General features: G+C 38.9%; 1 protein-coding gene across 13 annotated transcripts in view; it reads right to left on the bottom strand.

Moving 5' to 3' along the window:
* Positions 1-278: 278 nt before the first annotated feature.
* elna (elastin a) overlaps positions 279-12578 on the bottom strand; it is a 142089-nt gene continuing 129789 nt past the window's right edge. For all 13 annotated transcript variants that reach the window (XM_060905760.1, XM_060905768.1, XM_060905762.1 and 10 more), the window contains 3 exons: positions 7202-7234; positions 6878-6931; positions 279-2250 (listed from right to left, as the gene is read on the bottom strand). In XM_060905760.1, coding sequence (XP_060761743.1) covers positions 2204-2250; positions 6878-6931; positions 7202-7234 — 134 coding nt within the window. In that variant the 3' untranslated portion in view covers positions 279-2203. The remainder of the gene's footprint in view (positions 2251-6877; positions 6932-7201; positions 7235-12578) is intronic.

Below are 12578 nucleotides of genomic sequence, written 5' to 3'. Positions count from 1 at the left end.
GATATGTTGTCTTTGTACTATTTTCAATTAAATATAGGGTTTCAATGATTTTGCAAATATTCACATTCTTTTTTGATTTATGTTTTACACAATGTCCCAACTTTTTTGGAATTGGGGTTGTACTAGTGTACAGTTTTGACATACTATTAAGCATATATATATTTGCATGCAGCCCATGTCTTGTTTTAACCAACCTGATATATTTAGTTTGATTCTTTGTTGTGTGTTGCATTTATTATGGATATAAAATACATTCCAGTGAAATAATGCATGACCACTTTTTTTGTCGTTTAAGAACGGTTTATTTTGTTTTCACTAAAGCAGTAAAAAGGCCCAGATTTCCTGGAACAAGTCAAATGTGCACCGTGGGAAAAAAGTGCAATAGCCCCACCCCTTTATTTAAATTAGATGGAAATGCCACGGCACATTAGACATATATGACCACAGACAGGTCAAATACAGCACCAGGTAGGGAAAAACCCATTTCAGATGAACTTGAAACAGTACATGTTACCAATGATGTGAAATATTAATCATTAAGAAGAACTAATTTAATATTAGTTGGGTAATACACTGGCTAGTGACGCTTATTAAGAGAAGCTTAGTCAGTTAAACAAAATATAGACATATCAACACACCAGGGATTCACGCGTGCGCGCGCACACACACACACACACACACACACACACACACACACACACACACACACACACACACACACTAATCTCAGACACATAGCTCACATCTTTAAAAAAAAATCTTATACAGTATTACAGATTTCCACAGTGACTAAAATGCATAAGCTACTGAAAGCAAAACAAAACGGAAAACAATATTTTGTTATTATGTGTACAAACTTGGTAATAAGGTCAAGGTCAAGTTCATATGGTGCAAACAGCAACAAAGCAAATTAACCTGCAGTTACATGAGCCATCATACTGTATGCATATGATATATAATAGCTAATTCTTTGAATATAAAGGGGTTAAACGCCTGTAGATCAAGTGATGGAAGCAAAAATTCTGCATGTTTAAGGAATGTTAGAAGTGTCATTTGTTTCAGGTTCAAAACTAGTCTATTGTAAAATCAGCACTACTATATCTCTTTTAGTAAACTGCCTTTTTTAACTGATTAAAATATGTATATCTTTCGCTTTTTCATCTTAGCAATATAATCTTAGCAAGTTAGCTCTTCATATATATAACACAATTAGCAAAAATGGATGAGACAATACAGTGGATCTTATCAGATGCCACAAAATAATTTTCAACACTTTACAACACCGTTCAGATGCCACCTGGTCTTTTGCAGAACTGTTTCATAGCTGAGCTAAATATGCACAATACAGCCTCAATCAAATCCGCCATAGTTCACCACTGCTGATATTTTTGTACCCAGAATTCATTAAGATTTTGACCTGCTTTTAGATCAGGATTCGGATTTATTGTAAACGGTATTGATGAAATGTGAGGATACATGTCCCCAGAGTCACATTTTGTAGGATTCTTCATGACCACTGGACGGAATTATGATTGATATAGCTTCACAACCCTAAAGCCAATAAAGACCTATATCCAAAATAAGCTTTAAAAAGTTTGGAAAGACCTATCAGAAGTACAAAAAAAATACCACAACTGACATTTTGTTTGAATGTTTTTGACTTGTTTGGAGCACAGAGGTCTCCACAGAGGTACTTGATAAACCATTTTTTTTTTTTTATTTAGGCACGAAAGTCCATCACCTATAAATATGAACAAACAATAATAAAGTGCATTAGATATCTAATGCAAAAATTATAAACCAATTCTGCTACACAAGGTCTATCAACCATTGCCATCACCATCAGAAGGGAAATATCATGGCTTTTGTCTTACAAAATCTTGAGGAAAAAAAAAGGAAAGAAATAAGTGCCTCAAGGTCTACAATGACAAATGATGAACCTGGTTATTAGTTTCTTGATTTGGTGTCCCTATCTACAAAAGAGACATCAGCAACATGTTGGAATGTGTCAGATGAACAGCTGGAATGGTCATCCTGTTTCCTCAGCTTCTCTTTGGGTTTGAAAAAAAAAACATGTTCTGTAGGTATAAAACTTTTTTTTTTTTTTTACATGTTAGGATTGTTTTTGCATATCAAATGTACATTCTAGATCATGCAGTAGCACCATTGTTTCTTGAGGTCATTTCATGTCCCAAGGGAGTGTTTACTTTCTCCTCCTGCCGCAGTATTTGCCTTGGCACCCTGCGCCACCTGAGAAAAACGCCACAGTGAGAAACAAAAATCAGGGGCACACTCAAAGGCACAATGAAGTTCTCTTTCAGTGCTCAGCTACTTTGTGCATGAGTCAGCATCATCTCATGAATAGTAAGTACTAAATCTTTGGCCTCAGCTATTAGCTAGCTTACGTTCCCTATTTCCTAGCTGTCTAACAACAGTGTTCTAATATTGCTAACCACATTAATTGTAATCATATCACCAGTTACTCATGTAACTGTAGTTCTATGAATCCTTGAAAACCACCAGTGGAAGCGAGAATCACCTGGATACCTCAATACAAAACCTTTCAACATACTCAGGTAGTGACAAAATGTAGTATTTCCCAGAATTCCACTGTCATACACCCTATACAGTGTCTTGCAAAAGTATTCATCCCCCTTGGTGTTTGTCCTGTTTTGTCGCATTACAAGCTGGAATAAAAATGTGTCAGTATGAGTGTTGAGAACGGCAGCGCTGAACAGACTACAAACATGGTTGCTCAAGACTACAACGCCCATGAGCCACGGCACCCCCAGTCACCAGAGTATTGAACACAGTTGAAGTTCATCTGTAATCAGCACAGCGTTACTTAAGCACCTCTCACTCAAGCACTCACTGCGAAGTATTGTCCTGTATTCTCCAGTACATACTGTACAGAGTCTTACAGTATCTTCCTGTTATTCTGATTCTCACTATTCTTCCTCGTCTATTCTTCCTGCCTTGTCTACGTTGTCCTGTTCGCCAATCACCCGACCCTCGCCTGTCCATGATTCTTGTTTCACGATTTGGCTTTGTTACTGTTTGTTCCCTGGTCTCCTCTGCAATTACATCTATAAGTGTCTGCATCCTGACACAATGGAACTTTGGGGGGTTAGCACAGTTTGATTTACACAACATGCCTACCACTTTAAAGGTGCAAATTTTTTTTTTTATTGTGACACAAATAATAATTAAGATGAAAAAACAGAAATCTAGAGTGTGCATAGGTATTCAACCCCCCAAAGTCAATACTTTGTAGAGCCACCTTTTGCTGCAATTACAGCTGCAAGTCTCTTGGGGTATGTCTCTATTAGCTTAGCACATCTAACTACTGGGATTTTTGCCCATTCCTCAAGGCAAAACTGCTCCAACTTCTTCAAGTTAGATGGGTTGCGTTGGTGTACAGCAATCTTCAAGTTATGCCACAGATTCTCAATTGGATTGAGGTCTAGGCTTTGACTAGGCAATTCCAAGACATTTAAATGTTTCCCTTTAAACCACTCCAGTGTAGCTTTAGCAGTATGTTTAAGGTCATTGTCCTGCTGGAATGTGAACCTTCGTCCCAGTCTCAAACCTCTGGCCGACTGAAACAGGTTTTCCTCCAGAATTGCCCTGTATTTAGTGCCATCCATCTTTCCTTCAGTCCTGACCAGCTTTCCTGTCCCTGCAGATGAAAAACATCCCCACAGCATGATGCTGCCACCACCATGTTTCACTATAGGAATGGTGTTCTCAGAGTGATGGGGAATTGTTGGGTTTGTGCCACACATGGCGTTTCCCATGATGGCCAAAAAGGTCAATTTTAGTCTCATCTGACCAGAGAATTTTCTTCCATGTGTTTGGAGAGTCTGCCACATGCTGTTGGGCAAACTCCAAATGTGTTTTCTTAATTTTTTCTTTAAGCAATTACTTTTTTCTGGTCAATCTTCCATAAAGCCCCACTCTCTGGTGTGTATGGCTCAAAGTTGTCCTATGGACAGATGCTCACATCTCTGCTGTAGATCTTTGCAGCTCCTTCAGTGTTGTCATTGTTTCATCTCTGATTAACGCCCTCCTTGCCTGGTTTGTGAGTTTTGGTGGGCAGCCTTCTTTCATCAGGTTTGTAGTGGTGCCATATTCTTTCCATTTTGCTATAATGGATTTAATGGTGGTCTGTGGGATAGTCAAAGTTTGGGACATTTTTTTTATAACCCAACCCTGATCTATACTTCTCCACAACTTTGCCTCTGACCTGTTTGGAGTGCTCCTTGGTTTTCATGTTGTTTGCTTCGTAGTGTCGCAGACTCAGGGTAATTGCAGAACAGGTTGATTTATACAGATATCATGTGACAGCTCATGTGACACTTTGATTGCACACGGGTGGATCTTAATCAACTAATTATGTGACTTATGAAGTTAATTGGTTGGACCAGCTCTTATTTAGGGGTTTCATACAAAAGAGGGTGAATACCTATGCACACACCAGATTTCTGTTTTTTTCATCTTAATTATTGTTTGTGTCACAATAAAAAAAAAAAAAATTGCACCTTTAAAGTGGTAGGCATGTTGTGTAAATCAAATGGTGCTAACCCCCCCAAAAGCCATTTTAATTCCAGCTTGTAATGCGACAAAACAGGACAAACACCAAGGGGATGAATACTTTTGCAAGACACTATATATATTATTCTCTCTACTGATCCTTCAGCACCAGTTTTGAATGAAAAGGAATCTGGAATTAGGTTGAGTCCTATTTTATCCTTCATTTCACACCTTTCTCATTGTAGAACCTGGAGAAGGTGCAGGATGATACTCCGTTATCAGACTTCCTGGATTGGCATGGCTCTAAATAATGACAGTGAAGAAGAGATACTCCTTATGGAGTGGCATGTCACTACCCAGTGGGCCAGGCTAAGTTTAAGGGAGTCCATGTCTTTCCTTAGTGGTATATGGACAGTTGGTCTGAGAATCAGATGATCATTCTCTTGTCTGTGGAACAGCAAGGAATGCTCTGCAGGATTACATTCACTGAAAGCTGCAAGGTCAATCAAAAAAAAAAGTTGAGTGATATGACATAAGGCAGGAATCCTGGACTCAAATATAAGGTCACTCCAGAGTCATCTGGCCACCAAGAGGGTAGGCATGATTATCACCAGAGCATGCAATTTCTTAACTTTTTGGGCTGAAGTGATCATTAGCAAAAATGCAGTATCAGGCAATGCACAGGATACAGCAGATTCCATATAATGTGCTCAAGGCTCACACCCAAATTTCTCTATCCCACTAGGACAGCAGGTCTGCTTTGGGAGTAATATATCATGTTATATCCACCAGTATGGAAATCAGTAGTGGAGGTCAAGGTCTTGCCAGTAATTGAAGCCAGAAGCAGTAGTCTGTAGCGAAGTTGCTGAAAATTGTACCATGTGGGAAGAATCAGTGGGAGAAGACCAAAAATGTAATAAATATTGAAACCAGTTACTGGCCACAGCTGGATGGCCAGCTCTGAAAGGAAGAACCATATTTAGCAATGTGCACCTTGCTAGATCTTTCCCAGATCTAGGTTACCATTTCTGGGTGCAGACACCAGAAACCATTGGGTGTTCTGCTGTACATTCTCCCCTGGACATTCCATCTGCTGCACCATTGTACAGTCCCAGCATCTGAGTGGATCTTGAGGCAAGAAGCTGTGGATGGGGCTTGCCACTCCATTTTATACTGCCCTGATGGTCAATATAACTGACTGTCACAACGTTGTCTAAGTGAACCAACACATGACATCATCTCTGAACTGGTAAAAAGAACTTGATAGCTATATGGACTGCCCTTAATTTCAGATGTTTGATGTTTTCTGAACTTACAGTGTGTGTGGTGGTGGGGCGGGGGGTATATGTGACAAGGGATCCTATGTCTTTCTTTCGTGACCAATAGACAGTTGGTCTGAGTATCAGATGGTCACATCTTGTCTGTTGGGTTCCTGCAATATTGTCATCAAGACCAGCCAATCTGATGCAGTCTCTGTCAAATGAGAGGTGGTTTTGGCTGTAAAGTATCTCATTGCCAGCCCCTGTCCTTTAAGGGTGTGGCCTAAAAGACTCTTTAGTGGTGTGGGGAGCAGTTAAGGGCCCACCTCATGTGATGGATCTTACAGTCAGATGCCTGCCAGGGGTCTGAAGACATAACTCCCTCATTAAGATTGTGCAAACCAGATGTGACCCTTGGTGTTACAGTAGAACACAGAACTGGTTTGTGGGGTTCTAAAGGCACTATGTGAATAGTCCCTTTGGCCTTGCTGGCTTTGTGACCCTAAAACCTGAGTCTGCCTATCCAGGGCCTTATTGGTGGCAGGCCCAAAGAGCAACATCAGCATGCAAGGCAGAGTTCACACATTTGGCAGAACCTGACAGTGTGTATAATCCAGGTTAGTGAAGTGTTGCCCCATATCCTGGGCTAGATGTCCCACCTCTAGTAGTTCATCAAATTAGGCACATGGTGTCAATCAACATGACATGGGGGGGGTGGTGGTGGTGTTGGTTACTTTCTGTCAATTACAGGTATTATTCTAAGCTAGCAGTTAAATTTCTAACTTACTGTTAGTTCATGTCTGCATTCAGCACTTGTGCACCACAGGTCTGAGCATAGTGGTTCATCTGTTCAGATCATGACTGACATGATACAGACATCAATGGCTGGCATATGGCCACACCCAGCCTGCGTGAATAGGTTGTGCATACACAAAAGGCAGTATCTAGGTGATTCTCACTAGTTACACATCTACATGGTTAACAGGGGTGGAAGAAAATTTGTTTTCATCTTTCCATGTTGAAAATTAGTATTATTTGACTATATGTTTTAGTCATTAATAGGAATAACAACATGAGCAACATACCTCTGTAACCTCCACCCAGGAATCCTTGAAGTGTTCCATATTTGGCGGCTTTAGCTGAAGAAAAAAAAAAAATCGGGAAAGAAAATTTAAATTCATAGTTTCACTGAAATTGTCTGAAGATTTTTTTAAATGCACGTTGTTTATTTCAATGATGGCCACAAATTTAGTTTTACAGTACATACTGAATTCTACCAGCTTATCCAAGAAATAAATATGTTGTATATCTATGTTTGGAGTTTGCTCATTTGATTATACCTTAAGATGCTTCTCACTCTGTAAAGCTACACACACAACACATTACTATCAAAGTAAGATGTGACTTACCTTGTTGAGGTGTCAGCCCGGCCACATATCCTCCTAAAACGCAGAGGAACAGTGGCATATTTAATATATTAGTGGTAAAGAACAAATTAGCAATACTCAATATATGACAATGCTAAGATCGGAAGTACGGAATATACTTATTTTTTCTCCAAGTTTCACCAAAGCAGATTACAACTCTGCAAACTGCATTGTCATTTTGAGAGGCTACATATCAAAGCAACTGACAAATTTCAAATGACCAGCATAGTCAATGACTTGACTATGCTGTATGTCATACATTCTTGCCCCAGTCAATCACAGTAGACACAAGCCAATCATGGACATCTGTGAGTTCATGTATGTGGAAGATGGCAGATAGTGACTTCCTCCAAAGGTGTTACACTACCCCATGATGCAGCATAAGCAGCAGTTTGAAAAGTTGCAGTGGCTGGCATAATGCAAGATTGTGGTTTCTGTATACTTGATTTCTACCTCCCATGCCCAGCTCACTTAAAAGGCTACAGTAGTTAGCATTAGCATTGTCTTTGAAAGTATTGGCACAACCATGTAGAAGCAGCACAGATCCAGCTTTAGAGCTTTACTGCAATCATATTTAACTGCCAACTATCATACCAAACACTGCACTGGCTACAAGCTAATTACACAGCGACTGACCTTTTACAACATTAGGCATAAATATCTATAGTCATTAGGGTGCATCAGTTGCCCCCTAAAAATGAAAAGTTCCTCCGATCATGATGTATTTTTGTTTTTATGTTCCTTTTGGTAAGAAAACACACTGGGTGAAATATTTTGACAAAATTCAAAAGTTTAATGGTGGCACCAGGAGCTCAAAGTTATGGAAAAAGCTGCTATTTTATGACGTTTATGACAAAATTTCGATCACTTTTCATGAAACATTATGGCACCTTATAGAGTATACCAAATATCTTAGATACACATTTTTAGTACATATTCTAAATATATTATCAAGCACAGTTTGAGTTTTAGCTGTTCATTGAATCATTGTTCAACTACTTTTAAACAATACAAATGTATTATGAATCACATTAATGCTGCTCAATCCCTTGCAAAGGTTCTTAACATGATCTCTGGCTCACAAGAAATCAATAAATGGAGTCCAACATTGTGATTCAAACCTTACGCGAAAACATAAAATAAGCGTTTTTTGGCAAAAAATGAACCTCATGGTGCCACCATTAGACTTTTGAATATGGTCAAAAAATTTTACAGGATGTCTTTATTGGTGAAAAGGAACACCCAAACAAAAATGCATCAGATTTTATGAAAGTGAGGGCAACTGATGCACCCTAATAGTCATAGGTATAGACTGGTGAAAGTTGCTATTATTTAATAGTCCAGCCAATGCAGCCTAACCCATCTGTCATAGTGCAGCCAATCTGCTTCTTCCCATTACTTTTGTATTGTATTGGCAAAATGCTAAAAGGTGTTAGTATGATGCAATTTCATCATGGTCGCTCCTGCACAAAGATGCCAAGTGAGCAGGAAAGAAATCACTTCTGTTTCAGTTTTGTGTTACGGGGAAAGTTAACATAAGCGGAGAGCTACTTCCAGGTTGTGTATTACTTATCTGATGACACCTACTTTCAATAAATTTCCACCAACTCAAAACCCCCAGAATGCTTTGACAACAATGGACAATCAGAAATGTTTTAACTGGAATAAACATCACTGTTTTTCTTCTATTGCAGTTGATTGTAAATGCATTTACTACAGAAGCTACTGGCAAAGTAAGAGACTATTCACAAAAATAAGTTGACAGAGAAGTGTTGTTGCTAGTGCTAAGCTGTTTATTACACTACACTAAAAGCGAACAGCAACTCTTCAGTGTTAGCAAGTAGAGGAGGATCAGTTTCTGTTTATAGATATGAGCAGGAATATATGTGAAGAAACAAAAAGCTTACAGGACATTGCTGAGTCAGAAAGCACATAATAACAATAGACAATTGCGTGTATAATATCAGATCAGTGTGAGGTTTAACAGTCTGCAATGATGAACTGTGGTTGGTAAAGAAGGCAGCTGGACTTGCTTGAAATTCTTGAAGACATTTCACCTCGCATCCAAAAGGCTTCTTCAGTTCTGTCTGACTAGTGGGGAGTTCCAGGTATTTATCCTTTAGTGGACCAAAAGCAACCCAGAGGATAAATACCTGGAACTCCCCACTAGTCAGACAGAACTGAAGAAGCCTTTTGGATGAGAGGTGAAATGTCTTCAAGAATTTCAAGCAAGTCCAGTTGCCTTCTTTACCAACCACGGTTTACTATGATCTGGATGACTGAGAATTTTCACAGACTGTCTGCAGTGATGACTGTCATGGTGCAGATTCACTTTGCATGATATTTGCACCAGGGCCTGGTATGAGTTTACATAGCAAATAGCAAACATCTACCAAATTCCCACACAATTCAGTTATTAATAGGTTGAGACACATGTTTCCACCATCAGCATCTTCATGCAAGTACTGTAAGTGGATTTAAAAAAAAAAAAAAGGTCCCAGCATGCTGGGGAAGGTATGCATCTACTATATAACCACATGAGGAAAAGGATAAGATTAGGAAGTTTAGCTATAGTTTTTAAATACGTTTGATATGGTGTACGTAATAGTGTGGTGTGGGTGGCAAGGTGGTGCACTGGTTAGCACTGTTGCCTCACAGCAAAAAGGTTCTGGGTTCGAACCTCATGGTCAACAAGGGCCTTTCTGTGTGGGTTTCCTTGAAGTGCTCTGGTTTCCCACACAGTTCAAAGACATGCAAATTAGGTACAATGGGGCCATTGTAATTCGTGCAAGCTGTAGTGGTTTCCCAGCCATAATGTATGTACATATGTACTATGGCAAAGTGAAATTAAAAAAGTAATTAACTTGTATGCCAAATACACATTGAGCCGATATAAAAGACATGGGATTTGTGTGACATGAGACTTATTTTTGCTTTTTATACTGGAGCAGGGAAACCTGCTTGAGCACCTTTTTTTTTTTTTTAATCATTGCAACAGTGCGAGTTGGTAAATTGTTGGTGTTTGTGTTTTGAAAAATAATGAAAGCCCAACATTGCAAACAGAAAGAGAGATAAGTTGATGGGCTATCTCTTTTCCACAAGTATGTAAATCAAGTATCTCTCTTCCAGCTCTTACACATAGTCCTCTGCAGCAGAGTTTAGTTTAGTTGAATTTACACATCAGTCTAAACATCTGTTCTGGTCAAAATGACATAAATTATATATATATATATATATATATATATATATATATATATATATATATATAAAACACACGCGCACACAGTGGTGCTTGAAAGTTTGTGAACGCTTTAGAATTTTCTATATTTCTGCATAAATATGACCTAAAAACATCATCAGATTTTCACACAAGTCCTAAAAGTAGATAAAGAGAACCCAGTTAAACAAATGAGACAAAAAAATTATACTCGGTCATTTATTTATTGAGGAAAATGATCCAATGTTACATATCTGTGAGTGGCAAAAGTATGTGAACCTTTGCTTTCAGTATCTGGTGTGACCCCCTTGTGCAGCAATAACTGCAACTAAACGTTTCTGGTAACTGTTGATACAGAACAGCTTCAACTCTGGGATGTTGGTAGGTTTCCTCACATGAACTGCTCGCTTCAGGTCCTTCCACAACGTTTCGATTGGATTAAGGTCAGGACTTTGACTTGGCCATTCCAAAACATTAACTTTATTCTTCTTTAACCATTCTTTGGTAGAACGACTTGTGTGCTTAGGGTCGTTGTCTTGCTGCATGACCCACCTTATCTTGAGATTCAGTTCATGGACAGATGTCGTAATATTTTCCTTTAGAATTCACTGGTATAATCAGAATTCATTGTTCCATAAATGATGGCAAGCCGTCCTGGCCCAGATGCAGCAAAACAGGCCCAAACCATGATACTACTACCACCATGTTTCACAGATGGGATAAGGTTCTTATACTGGAATGCAGTGTTTTCCTTTCTCCAAACATAACACTTCTCATTTAAACCAAAAAGTTCTATTTTGGTCTCATCCGTCCATAAAACATTTTTCCAGTGGCCTTCTTGCTTGTCCACGTGATCTTTGGCAAACTGCAGACGAGCAGCAATGTTCTTTTTGGAGAGCAGTAGCTTTCTCCTTGCAACCCTGCCATGCACATTGTTCAGTGTTCTCCTGATGGTGGACTCATGAACATTAACATTAGCCAATGTGAGAGAGGCCTTCAGTTGCTTAGAAGTTACCCTGGGGTCCTTTGTGACCTCGCTGACTATTACACGCCTTACTCATGGAGTGATTTTGTTGGTCGACCACTCCTGGGGAGGGTAACAATGGTCTTGAATTTCCTCCATTTGTACACAATCTGTCTGACTGTGGATTGGTGGAGTCCAAACTCTTTAGAGATGGTTTTGTAACCTTTTCCAGCCTGATGAGCATCAACAATGCTTTTTCTGAGGTCCTTAGAAATCTCCTTTGTTTGTGCCATGATACACTTCCACAAACATGTGTTGTGAAGATCAGACTTTGATAGATCCCTGTTCTTTAGATAAAACATGGTGCCCACTCACACCTGATTGTCATCCCATTGATTGAAAACACCTGATTCTAATTTCACCTTCAAATTAACTGATAATCCTAGAGGTTCACATACATTTGCCACTCACAGATATGTAATATTGGATCATTTTCCTCAATAAATAAATGACCGAGTATAATTTTTTTGTCTAATTTTTTAACTGGGTTCTCTTTATCTACTTTTAGGACTTGTGTGAAAATCTGATGATGTTTTTAGGTCATATTTATGCAGAAATATAGAAAATTCTAAAGGGTTCACAAACTTTCAAGCACCACTGTATATATTACACACACACACACACACACACACACACACACACACACACACACACACACACACAGTACTGTGCAAAAGTCTTGGGCACCCTATTTATTTTTCACACAAACTTTGTTATAGATTTCTATTATATGACTTCTATATTATCAAGTAATTTCTTTATATGTGCCTAAGACTTTTGCACAATACTATATATTTATGCAGTACCTAAAAGCAGACCTCCCAATGAGTGTATGAGCAAAATATTTGCAAGGGTACAAAATCAACCTGAATAGAATAATCATATTACGGCATATGAATCATTGAATTGTGTAGTGTAGTGTAGTGTATTTTGCGTCAATAAATTGCTGCATTTTCTTGTGACAGTGATGCCAATAATGAGATGTGCATCGCAGTTATGAATACTTATTTCTTTCTTTGACACCGCATGCCATTCACCAGAAACAACACCACAACATTTATTATGCTGTGACTCTGCTGGGTGCCTGGTGGACAGCAGTGAACCAATGCTTTCACTTT

The sequence above is a fragment of the Neoarius graeffei genome, chromosome 23 (genome assembly GCF_027579695.1).
Source record: "Neoarius graeffei isolate fNeoGra1 chromosome 23, fNeoGra1.pri, whole genome shotgun sequence".
NCBI lineage: Eukaryota > Metazoa > Chordata > Actinopteri > Siluriformes > Ariidae > Neoarius > Neoarius graeffei.
This window is presented reverse-complemented; position numbering and strand designations above follow the sequence as displayed.